The 18,811-nt window shown below is 47.4% G+C and overlaps 1 protein-coding gene across 2 annotated transcripts in view; it reads left to right on the plus strand.

Moving 5' to 3' along the window:
* Positions 1-18,811, plus strand: part of LOC117356391 (dynein light chain Tctex-type 1-like) — an 80,970-nt gene that overhangs the window by 31,204 nt on the left and 30,955 nt on the right. For both annotated transcript variants that reach the window (XM_033935535.1, XM_033935534.1), the window contains exon 2: positions 10,526-10,567. In XM_033935535.1, coding sequence (XP_033791426.1) covers positions 10,526-10,567 — 42 coding nt within the window. The remainder of the gene's footprint in view (positions 1-10,525; positions 10,568-18,811) is intronic.

The raw sequence follows: 18,811 nt of genomic DNA on the forward strand, positions 1-18,811 counted from the left end.
ACTGGATCGATTTCACCAAAGAGTGACTGATGAGAAAATAGTCGATTCTTGAGTATGATGAGTGTGGTGCAGGAAAGAAAGTGAAATTATGGTCAGTAATATGAGTAATGCGCCAGGGGTCTACAAGCTGAAATTGGGAAATAATATCTTGTAACCTGTTCCAGGCCCTGAGTGTTTTGATAACTATTAATCTGAGCAGCCAGTATGTCAAAGAATTCATAATCGTCAGAGTTAGGACCATATATATTCAAGAAAATTATTTCAGTTTGGTTTATACTTAATCTGACGGAGGCCTATCTACCATTGGAGTCAGTATCAGAAGAAATAATTTGAACGTTACCGAGTTTTCTGATGAAAATAATTACCCCATTTTTTTTGTCTATGGCAGGGGAGAAGATAGGTGGGAGAGCCCAAGGTAGTGTTAATCGCCTGGAAGCCAATTCATCTAGGTGGGTTTCCTGCAGGAAGATTACATCTGCTGAGAGAGAAGAGATATAATTCAAAATCTTTTTGGATTTGATAGGGTTGTTCAGGCCCTGACATTAAGGCCCTGATTCTTCAAAATGCGTCCCAATTGTAGGCAGCTGTAGGCGTCCTACAGCTGTCTAATCAGCTAATTGGGAGGCACGTTTTCTAAAAATATGCTTCCCAGGCAGGCCGCTTATATTGAAGGCGCCTCCGGGAGCCTAGGGAGGCCCACAAGCCTGTCTAAGCTCGCCTAAGGCTAGGCGGTAGCCTTAGGCGAACCTAAGCGGCCCTGCGCGTCTCCCTAGCAGAGCGGGAGACGCTTACAATGTAGGCTAGCAAAATGCTGGCCTACATGGTAAGTACCGTATTTTCACTCATATACCGCGCACCCGTGTAAAACGTGCACACGGGTATAGCGCGTGGGAAACTGTAATTTATATAAATAAATTTTTATATACCGCGCATACCCTTATACCGCACATGCCACCCCGACTCTCCCGTCGCCGCCCGACTCTCCTTTCGCCCGCCCCGACTCTCCTCTGGCCGCCCGGACTCTCCTTTCGCCCGCCACGACTCTCCTCTGGCCGCCCCGACTCTCCTTTTGCCCGCCCCGACTCTCCTCTGGCTGCCCCGACTCTCCTTTCGCCCGCCCCGACTCTCCTCTCCCCCTTGAAGTCCTGTCCCCACCCTGAAAGCCTGATGCCTCCCCCGACGTCCGATTCACCCCCCCACCGCAGGACCGCTCGCACCCCCACCCCGAAGGACTGCTCTGACGTCAGAGAAAGGGCGGGACCGCCGGCAGAGGAAGCAGCGCAGACGCAGGGCTCAGAGAAGGGGCAGGACCGCCGGCAGAGGAAGCAGTAGGACAACGGTAGGCAGCTTCTCCATGATGGGGGGGTGGGGAGGCTGTGGGGTGCGAGCGGTCCTTCGGGGTGGGGGTGCGGGTGCGAATGCGAGTGCGAACGGTCCTTCGGGGTGGGGGTGCGAGCGGTCCTGCGGGGTGAATCGGACGTCGGGGGGGTACTATGTAAAAAAAATTTGTACAACGCGCTCATGAATATAACGCGCATGGTTATACTCGTTATCCCAGGACAAGCAGGCAGCATATTCCCACACATGGGTGACGTCACCGACAGAGCCCCGCAGCGGACAGCCTCGAAAGCAAACTTGCTTGAAGATCTCGATCTTTCGAGGACTTCATCGCGCATGCGCGCGTACCTTCCCGCCCAAACTAGGGGGCACATCTCCTGAGAGGATCCTCAGTTCGTTATTTTCCTCGGAGACAAGAAGACACGTTTTTCTTCGGCTCTGCAGCGATATTGCCTTCTCTTCACCGCGGCTGTTTCTTTTTTTCACAAAAGTTCGGTCGCTGTGCTCATAATTCTTTCTTTCTTCTTTAAAAAAAAAAAAAAAAAATTATTTTATTTTTATCTGTTCGCTAGTCCGGCCGGTGAGCCTTGGGCCTAGGCCCAATTGCTCCTTCCGTTCGACACGGACTTTATTTTTTCTATGTCCCGGCCTCTTACCGGGTTTAAATGTTGTCGTCTGTGCAATCGTGTGATTTCGGTCACCGACCCCCCACTGCCGCTGTCTACGGTGCTTGGGTCCGACCCATTCACCCGAAGATTGTCATCGTTGCTTCACTCTCACTCTACGGGCCTTTTGCCGTCGGTGCGCCCAATTCTTTCAACTGTTTGGAGACATGGAGCAACCCTCGGATACGACCTCGACCTCGGCGGCTTCCCCGGTCTCGAAAGCTTCGACTCTGACGACCACGACCTCCACGGTCTCGAAGGCCTCGACCTTGGCTCCGGCTGGAGCTTCAGTCTCGAAGGCCTCGACCTTGCCAACTTCGGTGCCCTCGAAGACAGTGACATCGGTGAAGTCTTCAGTGGGGGGGTAAGTCTCCTGCTTCTCTTTCAGGTGCCGTACCCAAGAAGCCCATCTTCTAAGCGTACCTCCAAGATAAGAGAATACTCACCTTCGAGGTTGCCCTCTTTGGAGCGTACTGCTGCACCTACGAGATCAGAACCTTCTGTCTCGGTGCCGATGCTGGAGGACATGCTCAAATCTACCTTGACCACTCAGATTTCCTCATTAGTGGCTCAATTGGTCCCGTCCTCGACCTTGCCTCGGGTGGATTAGCCTGTCACCCAACCAGAGCTTCCAGTGCCTCGAGGCTGATCCCGGACACCGAAGAGGATACATTCTACTGATTCTTCCCCGGAATCTCCTCCGAAGCATTGGTCGAAGCATTCAAGGCATCTTGCTTCCAAGCTCCGAAGGGAGTCCTCTGCTTTGGATACCGAGACTTCTCTGCCTCGTTCTTCGAAGTCGAAGCACGGATCTCAACACCACCGAGCATCGACCCGAAGTCCTTCTCGATCGAAGACTCCACCGTCGAAGCCAACTCGTCGAGACACTTCTCCTCAGACTTCGACTCATTCAGTGTCACGTACACCTGGTACTTCTCCATCCAGGAGCCTCAAGAGAAAACATTCTCTTACTCCACCACATAGTACAGCTTCTTCTGTAACCTTACGGCTTGAGTCAGAACCTCTCTCACCATATTCTAGAGAGGCTTCTCCTTCCTACTCAGCGCTTCCTAAATCTCGCAGTTTGTCTCCTGAGGAAGCATCTGATTCCAAGTCCATTTCCTTTGCGAAATTTTGTTTTTAATATGGGACAAGCTCTCAAACTGGATCTTCATTCGGATTCTAAGTATACTCCTGAATATCTAGCAGATATGGAGCTTCCTCATCCACCTAAAGAGTCCCTACGATTACCAATGACTCCTGTGCTCAAACAAACTTTTATTCGTAACATGGAGACTCCTTATTCCATCACTGCCATTCCATCTAAATTGGAATCCCGCTATCGAACTGTTCCATGTAAAGGGTTTGAAAAATCACAACTTTCTCATCAATCCTTGGTAGTCGAATCATCCTTAAAGAAAGCTCATCCTTCCAAAATCTACGCTTCAGTTCCTCAGAGAAGGTCGTACCATGGATAAGTTTGGTCGCCATCTATACCAGAACTCCATGATGGCAAATAGAGTTCTTAATTACAACTACATCTTTACATCTTATTTCAACCATTTTCTAAAAATATTACCATCTTTTTACCCTGATATTTCCACAACTCGTCTTTCAGAATTCAAACTCATCCTCAAGACACTTGCTCAATTACGACTCTTCATGTTACAAGCCTCCTATGATGCATTTGAATTATCTTCTAGAGTCTCTGCCTTTGCTGTAGCCATGCGTCGTTTGGCATGGCTCCGCATTGTAGACATGGATCCCAATCTTCAAGATCGTTTGGCGAATCTACCTTGTCAGGGGAACGAATTGTTTGATGACTCTATTGAAGCAGCTACTAAGCGTCTCTCAGAACATGAACGCTCTTTTGCTTCCCTCATTCGACCAAAACCTAAATCTACACCAACTAGAGGTTTTAAACAGACTCCACGTCGTTATCCTCAGAAAACGACTCCTGCTTTTTCCAGGCCTCCTCCTCGTTGTCCTCCCCAGCAACAGCGCCAGCAAAAGTCTCAGACCCCTGTTGCCACCAAACCAGCTCAGTCTTTTTGACAGTCTCAGCCTGAGCATTCAAATTTCTCTGTTTCCCAATTCTCCCCTTCCCATAGGGGGGTCGTCTTTCCACTTTTTATCACCAGTGGGAGCTCATCACATCAGATCTCTGGGTGCTTACCATCCTACGCGAGGTATACTCTCTTCGGTTCCTTCAGGTGCCTCCAGATCGCCATCCAAGAGAGTGTCCTTTGAATCAGTCGCACCTTCCCCTTCTACTTCAAGAAGCTCGGGCTCTTCTTCACCTGCGAGCTGTAGAGGAAATTCCTCTTGCCCAACGGAACTTGGGATTCTACTCCCGTTATTTTCTAGTTCCCAAGAAGACGGGGGATTTGCGACCTATCCTGGATCTCAGAGCTCTCAACAAATACCTAGTCAAAGAGAAATTTCGAATGCTCACTCTGCCAACTTTATATTCCTTAATGGATCAAGGGGATTGGATGTGTTCCCTCGATCTCAAAGAGGCGTATACTCATATCCATATTCATCCAGCATTTCGCAAGTACCTCAGATTTCAAGTAGGAAGCCTTCATCTGCAGTACCGAGTTCTCCCCTTCGGGTTGGCTTCTTCTCCCAGAGTTTTCACAAAATGTCTGGTGGTGGTGGCTGCAGCTCTTCGCAACCAGGGTCTCCATACCTCGACGACTGGCTCATCAAAGCTCCCTCTTTTTCAGGGGTTATTGCAGCGACCCAACAGACTATTCTTTTTCTTCAAAGTTTGGGATTTCACATAAACTTTCCAAAATCTCAGTTGATTCCCTCTCAGTCTCTCCAGTTCATAGGAGCAACTCTGGACACTATCAATCTGAGAGCCTACCTTCCACAACCACGTCAGGCTGCACTTCTTCAGATTTCTCATCAAGTCTTCCACCTTCCATCCGTTCCGGCACGAAAGATGATGGTTCTGCTCGGTCACATGGCTTCTACGGTTCATGTGATTCCTTTTGCCGGACTTCACCTTCGTATTCCTCAATGGATACTTGCATCCCAATGGCAGCAAACCGTGGATCCACCGTCTCAACTGATTTCCATAACTCCTTCATTGCGGAAGTCTCTCCGTTGGTGGATGCTCTCTTCAAATCTTTCCAGAGGCTTGCTGTTCCACCATCTTCCTCATCAAAAAGTCCTCACCACCGACTCGTCAACATATGCTTGGGGGGCTCATGTGGACGGTCTCCGCACTCAGGGTCTATGGACTTCAGCAGACCGTCTGTGTCATATCAATCTGTTGGAACTCAGAGCGATATTCTATGCTCTCAAAGCCTTTCAACATCTCCTTCACGACATGGTGATTCTTGTACGTACAGACAACCAAGTAGCCATGTATTATGTCAACAAACAGGGAGGGACGGGATCTCACTCCCTATGTCAAGAAGCTCTGAAATTGTGGCATTGGGCAATTCTTCACAACATCTACCTCAGAGCTGTTTACATTCAGGGTCAACACAATTATTTGGCGGACAAATTGAGTCGTCTTCTACAGCCTCACGAATGGACACTCAATTCTCCTACTCTTCGCCAAATCTTTGCCCGTTGGGGAACTCCACAGATAGATCTGTTTGTGTCACCTCTCAACTTCAAACTGCCTCAATTTTGCTCCCGCATTTACATTCCTCAACGTCTCGAAGCGGATCCATTTCTACTGGACTGGAGGAATCAGTTCCTTTATGCCTTTCCTCTGTTTCCTCTGATTCTCAGAGGAAACCACCATGATTCTGATTGCTCCTCGGTGGCCCAGACAACCTTGGTTCTCCCTTCTACTTCAACTCAGCGTCAGGGAGCCTCTCCTTCTACCAGTATTTCCTTCTCTACTCACGCAGAGTCACGGATCCTTGCTTCATCCCAATCTACAGTCTCTACACTTAACAGCTTGGTACCTTTCTTCATAACAGACTTTCCTCAATTTTCTCAGTCTGTTCAAGATATATTGCTTGCTTCCAGGAAGCCATCAACTAGACAATGACCATAAATGGACTAGATTTTCTGCTTGGTGTTCTACACGTCACTTGCAACCGATATCTTCCTCCTTAGCATCTGTTCTGGACTACTTGCTTCACTTATCACATTCTGGACTTCAAACTACATCTATTCGAGTCCATCTTAGTGCTATAGCTGCTTTTCATCAGCCTCTAGATGGAAATCCTCTTTCCGCACACCCTATGGTTTCTCGCTTCATGAAAGGACTTCTTAATCTCCATCCACCGCTTAAACCACCTCCAGTGGTTTGGGATCTCAATGTTGTTTTGGCTCAACTGATGAAACCTCCTTTTGAACCGCTTGACAAAGCTCACCTCAAGTATCTCACTTGGAAGGCTGTGTTCCGGATCGCCCTCACATCTGCTCGACGAGTCAGTGAGTTACAAGCTTTGGTTGCAGATCCACCTTTCACAGTTTTTCATCATGACAAGGTGGTCCTCCGTACTCATCCTAAATTTTTACCTAAAGTTGTTTCAGAATTTCACATCAATCAGTCTATTGTTCTACCTGTTTTTTTTTTCCAAAGCCTCATACTCATCCTGGAGAAGCGGCTCTTCATAACTTGGACTGTAAACGTGCCTTGGCTTTCTACCTCCAACGCACTCAACTTCACAGAACATCTCCTCCACTTTTCATCTCCTTTGATCAGGTTGGGACGTCCTATCTCGAAGCGCACCATCTCCAACTGGATGGCTGCTTGCATTTCTTTCTGCTATGCTCAGGGTGGTCTTCCTCTGCAAGGTCGAGTGACGGGCCACAAAGTTAGAGCTATGGCGGCATCTGTAGCTTTCCTCCGATCAACCCCTATTGAGGAAATCTGCAAGGCTGCCACTTGGTCCTCGGTTCATACTTTCACCTCTCATTACTGTCTGGATACTTTATCCAGGAGGGATGGCCATTTTGGCCAATCTGTTTTGCAAAATCTTTTTTCGTAAATTGCCAACTTCCCTCCATCCCTTTTTACTTAGCTTGGAGGTCACCCATGAGTGGGAATATGCTGCCTGCTTGTCCTGGGATAAAGCACAGTTACTTACCGTAACAGTTGTTATCCAGGGGCAGCAGGCAGATATTCCCACAACCCTCCCTCCTCCCCTAGTTGGCTTCTTGGCTAGGTATCTGAACTGAGGATCCTCTCAGGAGATGTGCCCCCTAGTTCGGGCGGGAAGGCACGCGCGCATGCGCGGTGCAGTCCTCGAAAGATCGAGATCTTCAAGCAAGTTTGCTTTCGAGGCTGTCCGCTGCGGGGCTCCGTCGGTGACGTCACCCATGTGTGGGAATATCTGCCTGCTGTCCCTGGATAACAACTGTTACGGTAAGTAACTGTGCTGTTTGTAAAATCGTGTATAATGCGCGTGTTATATGCGTGAAAATACGGTAGACGCAGCTGCTATACTTTATTGCGGCAAGGGACCTCCCTGTTGCGATTAGTATAGTGGCCACAGCTACGGCCGCCAGTCTCCCCAACCCCCCCGACGTTCACGGCAGGAGGGTGCCCAACCCTTCCTGCTAAAAGAACCTCCACATAGATCGCCAGCAGGAGGGTACCCAACCCCTCCTGCCGGACCCCCCAATGACACCCCCAAACAAAATTCCCTAACCGCCTTCCCCAGACCCCCCAACGGCCTCCTCGAAGATCGCCGGCAGGAGGGTGCCCAACCCCTCCTGCCGGACCCCTTTATGCCCCCCGAAGATCGCCGGCAGGAGGGTGCCCAACCCCTCCTGCCAGACCCTCCCCCAACGAAACCCCCACCCCGGAACCCCCCTCCTATAGCGGGAGGGGCCTTAGGCGCTTGGGCCAATCAGGCCTTAGGATCCTGTGGTTTGGGCAGGGGAGGGGCAGGCCTGCCTCATTTGGTCAGAGGCGGGCCTGCTGGCCGGACGGTGGGAAGACCTGTCCGGCCAACTTGGCAGTAAGCTTGAGGGGGGTTCTGGGGTGGGGGTTTCGTTGGGGGATGGTCCGGCAGGAGGGGTTGGGCACCCTCCTGCTGGCGATCTTCAGGGAGGCCGTTGCGGGGGTCCGGGGGGTGGTTAGGGCATTTTGTTTGTGGGGGGTCGTTGGGGGGGGTCTGGCAGGAGGGGTTGGGTACCCTCCTGCCAGCAATCTTTGGGCGGGCGGGTTCTTTCAGCAGGAGGGGTTGGGCACCCTCCTGCCACGAACGTCAGGGGGGTTGGGGAGACTGACGACGTAGTTGTGGCTGCTATACTAATCGCGGCAGGGAAATCCCTTGCCGTGATAAAGTATAGTGGCCGCATCTAAACAAAAACCTGATTCTGTAACCGGCGTCTGCAACATGGACGGCGGTTATAGAATCAGGTTTACTTTAGGCGGGTTTTGTTCCGATTCTGTATAGGACGCCCGGGACGGGCGTGTTATACAGAATCCGGGCCTAAGTGTGCAGCATGAAAGAGACATAGTTAATAGTAAGTAAATTAGAGCTAAGCAGCATCAAAAATATGCAATAATGATTGGCATGACAGAGGACAATGTATATAGATAATAAAAGTAATAGCTGTACGGTCATAAAAGAAAAAGAGCTATCTGCTACAGAATAGAAGCAGTAACATATGTCTTAATGGCTTAACACGGGTCAGCAAGCCATGTGAACACAATAAGCTAGAGTGAACCGCAAAACCTTTAGTAAAACAGAATGATAGAAACCCTGCAAAAAGCAAAGTTAAACATGGTAAAACATCCATTAGCATAGTAATAAGTTGTGCAATCTTATATCTGCAGTACAATGAAAGAAATACAGCAAAACAATCTGCATGATCTCAAATTAGGAGAATATAAGTCAGGTACAATCGATTGTACTCAGTGCTATTTGCTCCAGATATTCAGCTAGATCTGAAGGACTAGTAAAGTTGTTAGTGATGTTATTATATGTGACACGCAGCCAGGCAGGATACATCATTCCAAGCCTAGCCCCCAACTGCTTCAGTTTGGGGCGAAATCCAAAAGAAGCTTCCTCATTTTGGCAGTGTGTTTTCCCAGATCAGGGACAAAGAGAAGGGTATGCCCCTCAAATTTGATGGGAGCCTTAACACGTGCCTGCTGCATTATAGTGATGACTTTTGTGTATCGTAGCAGCCTCACGACCGTGGGCCGAGGATATTTGCCAGTGCTGTTTGGCAGAGAATTGGTGGGCACCCTATGGGCTCTGTCTATCTCGAGAGGTAAATCGAATGAGATATCCAGAAGCTTCTGTAGCATTTTTGTGAGGAAATCAGCCATATCCCGGTCTTCCCACGCCTCTGGTAGGCCCAAAATACGAAAGTTGTTTCGGCGCGAACAGTTATTAAAGTCCTATAATTGGGCTTCTAAAGCAGATATGCGTTTAGTGCATTTCATGAGTTCCTTAATGTTAGTTTCCGCAGTGGTTACACGAGCTGCAGTTTCCTCAACCTTAGTTTTTAGTGTGGAGAACTCAAATGTGAGTGCAGCCAGTTCAGCTTTAATTACCTCTGCGTCGCTCTTCACTTCAGAGCGCATGGCACGCAGCTTGTCGAGGATGGCCTGCGAAGTCTCTTCATCCGGCTTGCTACTGGGCGCTTTTTGTGGGGAAACCGGATTGGTGTTCTGTCGTTTGCCGATTTGCTAGCGGGCATCGTCTCAAGGATATCAGATCACTGATTAGGAGGAAGATTACTCTGAGAGAAAGCAGGGTATATCGATTTTGTAATGCGGCTTTGCAGGAGCTCAAGCTCTTTACGTGCACCATGTTCGGTGATCGCTAGCGCCCCCCACCACCCACAGTAAAGTTTTTTAATGACCGCACGCTAATGGCAAAATTAGTGCATGGCCATTAATTTGAAAAATAGTCAAATCAACCATTTTCCAGCTGTGGCAAAAGTAGTCTTAGTGCCTGTTTTACAAAGCCGCGCAGCAACAGCCCCGAAGCTCTTTCTATGGGCTTCAGGGCTGTTGCCACACAGCAGCTGCTAGTGTGGCTTTGTAAAACAGGCCCTTAGTGTACAAGAAAGATCTATATAATGGGTACACTAAGGCACTTTTGCTGCGGCTTTAGTAAAAGGTCCCCAAAGTTAGGAGTATAAATCCTTTGAATATCGGGCCCAATAAAAATACATGTTCACATTTTCAACCTAGGCTTTTGATGATGAATAAATTTGCTTCTACCTCCAGACTATATTTAATATGATTGTCTAGAGCCCTTGAATGTAAATTGGTGAGTAGTATGTTAAGCTTTTCCTTTCATTTTGTGATATTTATTTTCCATTTGTCATTTGATGTCTCCTCCTCTCAATTGAGAGATCTAATTAAGGTATTGGGATTCTCAATTATTACACTTTCTCTCTTTTACACACGTTCTTTTCATATTTGTTAATCTTTTTGTAGGAATGTTCTATGAACCATTTTTCTGTTTTAAAACAGTAATTTTTGTGTAATATATATGCAGTCATCAATTTAAAGAAAAATGGTTTGAAAACAAAAAATGATTTTGGAATTTAAAGTCCTGTCTTTTTCCTCTCAGACTTCTTTTATTGTTGATGAAGTAAGCCTTATCATTAAAGAGGTAAGTAGAATCCTTTTTTTTTTTGGGGGGGGAGGGTTATAGTCGCCTTTTTGGAATATCTTTTAGATACCCCGATTCCTTTGTCAGTGCCAGGCTTCATTTTGGATAGATTTAAGGTGTTTGTGCTGTAGGGTAGGGGAAACCATCTTCTATGTAAGGCAGGTTTACTGGGGGAAAAAGTGATTCTTAGTATATGGACCAGTGTGGATAGCCCACCTTATTGGGATTAGCATATTAGTCTACATCACTTTTTATTATTATTATTGTACAGTTTCCTCATCTGAGCGGCACGAGCAGCAGCACGATTTGGCGCTGCTTCTCGGCGCTCAGCAGCGTCCTTACTGGCTCCCGCAAATTCTTGTGAGACTTCGTGGGAGCCAGTAAGGAAGCCGCTGAGCGCCGAGAAGCAGCGCCAAATCGCGCTGCTGCTCATGCCATTCAGATGAGGAAATTCGATTGCGCAGCCGGTTAGCAGCGGGACAGGAGTTTGAAAAGCTTGCTCCTGCCTGCTGCACCTCCACCATGGATCAGCAGATAAACCGCTGCACCTGTACCTCCACCATGGCAGAGGTATAGAAACATAGAATATGACGGCAGAAAAGGGCCACGGCCCATCTAGTCTGCCCACACTAAAGGCCCACCCCCTAACTACCTCCATGAAGAGATCCCACATGCCAATCCCATCTTTTCTTAAAATCTGGCACGCTGCTTGCCTCAATTACCTGTTGTGGAAGATTATTCCAGCGATCAACCACCCTTTCGGTGAAGAAATATTTTCTGGTGTCACCATGAAATTTCCCACCCCTGATTTTCAACGGATGCCCTCTTATTGCTGTGGGTCCTTTAAGGAAAAAGAGATCCTCTTCCACCTCGATACGGCCTGTGACATATTCGAACGTCTCGATCATGTCTCCCCTCTCTCTGCGTTCCTCGAGTGAGTACAGCTGCAACTTACCCAGTCGTTCCTCATATGGGAGATCCTTGAGTCCTGAGACCATCCTGGTGACCATTCGCTGAACCGACTCAACTCTTCGCATATCTTTTTGATAATGCGGCCTCCAGAATTGTACATAGTATTCCAGATGGGGTCTCACCATGGATCTGTACAATGGCATTATGACCTCGGGCTTACGGCTGACGAAACTTCTACGGATACAGCCCATGGTTTGTCTAGCCCTGGATGAAGCTTTCTCCACTTGATTGGCAGTCTTCATGTCTTCGCTAATGATCACCCCCAAGTCACGTTCTGCTACAGTCCTTGCTAGGATCTCACCATTTAGGGTGTAAGTCCTGCATGGATTTTTGCCGCCCAGGTGCATGACCTTGCATTTTTTGGCATTGAAACTTAGTTGCCAGGTCTTTGACCAATGCTCCAGCAGGAGTAGGTCCTGCGTCATACTGTCGGGCATTGAGCTTTTGTCGGGAACTGTGCTTTCATCTGTTGTGCGGTTGCCTACCATGTTGCATAGTTTGGCATCATCGGCGAATAATGTTAATTTACCTCGAAGCCACTCAGCCAAGTCTCTTACGAAGATGTTAAATAGGATCAGGCCCAAGACCGTCGTATCGGAGAGGGTACCGTTTACCACTACCCTCTGAAGTCTACCTCTAAGCCAGTCCCTAACCCATGCAGTTAATGTTTCACCCATCTTGCTCAATAACCTGCGGTGTGGGACGCTATCAAACGCTTTGCTGACGTCCAGGTACACGACGTCCAGGGACTCCCCTATATCCAGCTTTCTTGTTACCCAGTCAAACAAGCTGATCATATTTGATTGGCAGAACCTTCCCTTCGTAAAACCATGTTGATGGGGATCTTGTAGATTCTCCTCGTTCAGGATCATATCCAATTGGCATTTGATTAGTGTTTCCATAAATTTACTCACTATCGATGTGAGACTCACCGGTCTATAATTCTCAGCCTCCGTCCTGCATCCCTTTTTGTGGAGTGGAATGATGTTAGCCATTTTCCAATCCAACGGGACTCTTCCTATACTTAGGGAAAGATTGAAGAGCGCAGATAACAGTTCCGCCACTCAACTCCCTGAGCACCGGTCCCATAGCTTTGTTCATCTTGAGTCTTGATAGCTCCTCATAGACACTGCTGGGCGTAAACTTGAAATTTCGAAACGGGTCTTCCGAGTTTTCCCTCATCGGCAGCTGAGGGCCGGATCCCGGCGCCTCGCAAGTGAAGACCGAGCAGAAGTATTCATTTAAAAGTTTGGCTTTGTTGGAGTCCAATTCTACATAGTTCCCGTCGGGTTTCCTAAGGCGTACTATCCCATCTGACACTAATATACCGAAGAAGGATTTATCACTCTTCTTGATGTTCTTCGCAAGGTTCTCCTCCATTCGGAGTTTGGCCTCCCTGACTGCCTTTTTGACCTTTTTTGACTTGACAAGATAGTCTTCCTTGGATTCTCGCTTCCCTGATTGTTTGTAGATGATGAATGCTCTTTTCTTCTTTTTTATGAGGTCTTAGATCTCTGCAGAGAACCACTGTGGTCTATTGTTTCTTCGCCGTTTATTTACTGATTTGACGTAGCAGTTGGTTGCTTCGTGTAAGGTTGATTTCAGAGTTGACCACATTACCTCTACATTATCTGTTTCGGCATGGTTTTGCAGTGCCCGATGGACGAAATCTCCCATGCTTTCGAAGTTTGTGCCCTTAAAGTTGAGGACCTTGGTTGATGTGCTTGACTTAGTGAAACCTTTCCTGAGGTTGAACCATATCATGTTGTGGTCACTGGAGGCCAACGTATCACCTACCGAGACCTCTGTGACACTTTCTCCGTTGGTGAGTATTAGGGCTAGTATCGCCCGATCCCTAGTGGGCTCTAATACCATTTGTCTGAGTCTCGCTCCCTTTATAGAGGTTAATAGCTTCCTGCTGCTGCTGGTCGTAGCGGAAAGATTGTTCCAATCCACATCAGGCATATTGAAGTCTCCTAACAATACTGTGTCTCCATGCAAAGTGATATTCTCAATGTCTTCGACTAATTCTATATCCATGTCTTCCTGTTGTCTTGGAGGTCTGTATACTACACCAAGATACAGGCATTTGTCCTTCCCCCTAGCCAAATTCACCCAGAGGGATTCCCTGGTGTACTTGACATCTGAGATTTTGGTAACTTTGATGTCCTCTTTAGTGTATAGTGCTACCCCTCCTCCCATTTTGCCCTCTCTGTCCCGCCGAAGTAAGTTGTATCCCGGTATAGCCATATCCCACCCATAGGAGTCCGTGAACCAAGTCTCGGATATCGCCACCACATCTAGGTCGGCGTTCCTCATTTCCTTTTCTAATTCCAGAATCTTATTGCCCAAACTGTGGGCATTAACGTACATAGCCCTCCATACCTTATGTTTGCTATGTCCCTGTGTAGATATTCCTGCTTGAGCTAATTGGACTCCTATAATACTGTTTGCAATGTGTGTATTTACCTCTGACTTGGAAATGCAGTGTGTACTTACCTCGGACTCAGAAATGGATTGGCAACTTACCTCGCCAAGTTGGTTACTTGCGCCAGCATGTGAATGGGTACCCTCCCCCAACTTACTTAGTTTAAAGCCCTACGAAGTAGGCGGGCTAGTCGGTGTCCAAAGACGTTCTTTCCCCTTCTGGTCAGGTGAAGTCCGTCAGGTCCCTGAAGTCCTTGCAGCGCCTCTCCATGGTTCAGGAATCCGAAGTTCATCTCCCTGCACCATCCGTGCAGCCAGTCATTTGTCCTCTGGATACGATCCTCCCTGGCTTTCCCTTTGCCTCTCACTGGGAGGATCGAGGAGAAGACCACCTGCGCTTCCATCCTCCTAAGCTTCTCACCCAGGGCTCCAAAGTCTACAGATATGTTCTCCGAGGTGTTCCTGGCAGTGTCGTTCATTCCAACGTGGATGAAAAGCATGGGGAAGTGGTCATGGGGCTTGATAAGTTTGTCTAGGCAGGTGGTTACATCTCGGATCCTGGCTCCTGGCAGACAGCAAACCTCTCTTGATTGCATATCTGGTCTGCAAAGATAGGGCCGAGGGGGTGGGGGACAGAAGGCAGAGCCTGGGAGGAAGAGTGCAGAGTCTGACAGGGGAAGGAAGGAAAGGTGCTAGGGGGCTGAGTGCAGAGCCTGACAGGGCAGGACACTTGAATATTAAGCTGCCCGACTTATATTCAAGTCAAACATTTTTCCTTGTTTTGTGGGGGGAGAGGGGGGTCTCGACTTATATTCAGATCAACTTATATTAGAGTATATATAGTAAGTTAAATATAGCAGTTTTGTCAACTTAGGAGACAGTTATCCCAGGACAAGCAGGCTACATATTTTCATATGTGGTTGACATCATCCACGGAGCCCTGGTACGGACAGCTTTAAAAACTTAAGAAAGTTTGCAAACAGCCTGCACCATGCATGCGCAAGTGCCTTCCTGCCCGGCGTAGGCTTGCAGTACCTCAGTTCTTAGTTTTCCACAGAGCTAAGAAGTTGTGTTTTTGAACGCTGTTTAAATTTTGTGTATTTTGCCATTCCACTCACGTGTTATTCTTCTTTTCTTTTCCTTTAACTTTGAAGTTAACTTAGGAAAAAAATTTCCTGGTTTGGTTTTTTTTTTCTCTTTTCGCCTTTCGGGCTTCACCCAACAAGGCCTTTTGGCTGAGGCGCTCTTTCCGTTGATGTCCCGGCCATTAACAGGTTTTAAAAAGTGTTGCTGGTGCCAAAGGCAAATTTCCAACACTGACCCCCACAGTTGGTGCTTGCAGTGCCTTGGCCCGAAGCACTATGTAGAATCTTGTGCTCAGTGTTCTACCTTGCAGAAACGTTCCATCAAGAGCTGGAAACTTCAACAAAAAAATTGTTTGGCACCGGTATGGACACAGAGAAGACATCACAACCTTCAACGTCGAAGGCATTGACATCGATACTGGCATTGGAAGACATTGCTCCATCTGGTAAGCCAGTTAAGAAGCTGCCAGATTCCCAACAGGTATCGCAGGTCACTCTTGCATCGAGTCCCTTGATGCTGACCAAGCAACGACTTCTCTTTCACCTTGCCTCTCCTACATCGAGGTGTGCATCCTCTTTGAGGTCACCCTCTCTGAGGCAAGATGCGGCACTGATGGTACCAGCAGAAATGCCAAAGGTGCTTTCATTCCATGAAAAGCTCGATGTGCTTTGACAAATGAGTGATATGTTTAAATGCCTTACCCCGACATTCACTCCTTCAGTACCGACCAAGCCTTAGCACAAGGCCACTAGATCCTGTGGTACTAACACTGGCTCTCCAGAGCAGCATCGACATTCCATGCCCAAGCGAAGGCCATCTCATCACAGGTCCAGCTCTCCTTCGAGGTCCCACTCCAGTTCATCGGGGCATCGTTACTCTTCCTCCTCATCTCGATGCTACAAGTCCAGTAAGCATTGTTCCTCTTCAGGAGCTTTGAAAAGAACAACGCCTTCAGATATCTCAATTAGCAGCTCCTCAAAAGCCTACTCAGTCTTTTTGACGGGCTGCTAGAGAGCATAGCCATTGTTCCTATTTATCAGCCTCTTCCTCAACCAATCAGAAGTTGGCTCCAGCTGTATTATCTCCATTGGGAACTGATTACCACAGACCTTTGGGTGCTAAAAGTCATTCGAGAGGGATACTCTCTTCACTTCATCAATATGCCTCCAGATCATCTGCCAAGAGAGTCATCTTTCAACTTCAGCAGATGTCCCTTCTTCTTTGGGAGATAAACTCCCTCCTTCTTCTCAATGCTATAGAGGAAGTTTCACCTGCACAGAGAAACCGGGGGCTTTACTCCCGGTATTTTCGCATCCCAAAGAAGACGGGAGTCTGCATCCAATCTTAGACCTCAGAGGCCTCAACAGGTTTCTAGTGAAGGAAAAGTTTTGGATGTTGTCCCTGACAACTTTATATACCCTCTTAGATCACAATGACTGGCTAAGCTCTCTAGATCTGAAAGAGGCTTATACTCACATTCCAGTGAATCTGGCCTCCAGGAAATTCCTCAGATTTCACGTGGCACAGCACCATTATCAATACAAGGTTCTGCCCTTTGGCCTTGCATCCTCTCCCAGAGTATTCATCAAGTGCCTTGTTGTAGTGGCAGGGGCATTGCAGACTCAGGGTCTCCAGGTGTTCCCCTATCTGAACGATTGGCTGATCAAAGATCCAACCTCTCAAGGGGTGATTGCAGCGTCTCGCTTAACAATTCTCTTCCTTCAGTAGTTGGGTTTCAAAATCAATTTTCCCAAATCCCAACCTCAGCCCTCTCAGAATCTGCAATTTATCAGAGTTCTGCTAGAAACCATTCATCTCAGAGCGTTCTCCCTCAGCAAGGACTAGAAAATTTGATTCAGATTTGCACTCGGACTTCTTACCTGCCATCACTCTTGGTCAGGAAAATGATGGTACTACAGGGTCACATGGCTTCCAAAGTGCTACTACTTGGTCCTCAGTTCATACATTCACATCTCACTACTGTCTGGAATCCTTGATTTCTTCCAATCTTCTTTGTTTTTTTCTTTGGGCTGCGTTCATTTCATTACATCTTTCTCAGCCCATTTGTTGATTTCTGCCACTCGCCCTTGTTGATTTCGCAAGTGGTTTCGTTTTCTTTCCTGGTGTCTTTTTCTCTGCCTGCTTTTACCTTCTTAACAAGACAATGAAGCCGTCGGCACAATGCGCAGCGGCTGCTAAGAAAGCGAATAGAATGCTAGATATAATCAAGAAGGGTATTACAACCAGAACGAAAGAAGTTATCCTGCCGTTGTATCGGGCGATGGTTCGCCTGCATCTGGAGTACTACATCCAATATTGGTCGCCGTACCTAAAAAAGGATATGGCGATACTCGAGAGGGTTCAGAAGACAGCGACATGTTTGATAAATGGTATGGAAAACTTTTCATATGCTGAAAGATTGGAGAAACTGGGGCTCTATTCCCTGGAGAAGTGGAGACTTAGATGGGATATGATAGAGACTTTTAAGATCACGAAGGGCATAGAGAAAGTGGAGAGGGACAGATTCTTCAAACTTTTGAAAACTACAAGAACGAGAGGGCATTTGGAAAAATTAAAAGTGGACAGATTCAGAACCAATGCTAGGAAGTTCTTCACCCAACGGGTGGTGGACACTTGGAATGCGCTTCCAGAGGGCGTGATAGGACAGGGTATGGTATTGGAGTTCAAGAAGGGATTGGACAATTTTCTGAAGGATAAGGAGATAGAAGAGTATAGATAGAGGGTTACTATACAGGTCCTGGACTGCTGGGCATGACGGACCTCTGGTCTGACCCAGCAGAGGCACTGCTTATGTTCTTATGTTATGTTCCTTTGTTTGCTTCTAGTCTCGAGTCTATAGCTCTCAGACTTCTTTTTAATGCTATTGCATTTTTTCCCTTGATCTGTCGAGGAGCGCCCTCTTTCTGATTTCTCCTCTGGTTCCCAGTATCATGACAGGAGTTTTTCATGTATGTAATCACACCTCATTCCTTCTTCTGCCATCTGGACTATTCCTGTGGTTCTTTCCAGCTTGTTGATGCTACCATTTGTAACAATGGTGTCAGCTCCACTTGAGTTTATTACCTGAAAAATGTTTTTTCCTTATGTCTCTCACCTCTTCCAGGGGGATCAGTGAGTTTCACGACCTGTTAGCAGCTTCATCCTTATCAGTCTTCATCAAGCTAAGATGATTCTGTGTTCATGTCCACAGTATCTTCTACTATTTTCATTTTGCTCAGTCAGTTCTTCTGTCTATGTTTCCTGCACCTAGTTTTCCTATGAGGATCCTGGCTTTATATGTTTTGTCCTATAAGCGGTTTTTTCTTGTCCTTGTTACTCAGGTCGGAACCGCAGTGATTTTGTCCCAACCTTTTCTTTTAATTCAACTCAGTTTGGATATGTTTCAAGTTTCAAGTTTATTAGGTTTTTTTATATACCGCCTATCAAGATTATCTAAGCGGTTTTTACAATCAGGTACTCAAGAATTTGCCCTATCTGTCCCGGTGGGCTCACAATCTATCTAACGTACCTGGGGCTACGGAAGACTAAGTGACTTGCCCAGGGTCACAAGGAGCAGCGCGGGGTTTGAACCCACAACCCCAGGGTGCTGAGGTTGTAGCTCCAACATCTGCGCCACACGCTCCTATATTCATGGGAACAATTTTTACTTGACTGATTGCCTCCCTCTCGTTCTCCTTTCCTCGGACTGGCCTGGCAAGGGAATTCCCTAAGTCCCAGTCCCTAAGTTCGAGTTCTGGC

The sequence above is a fragment of the Geotrypetes seraphini genome, chromosome 3 (assembly GCF_902459505.1).
Source record: "Geotrypetes seraphini chromosome 3, aGeoSer1.1, whole genome shotgun sequence".
NCBI classification, from domain to species: Eukaryota; Metazoa; Chordata; class Amphibia; order Gymnophiona; family Dermophiidae; genus Geotrypetes; species Geotrypetes seraphini.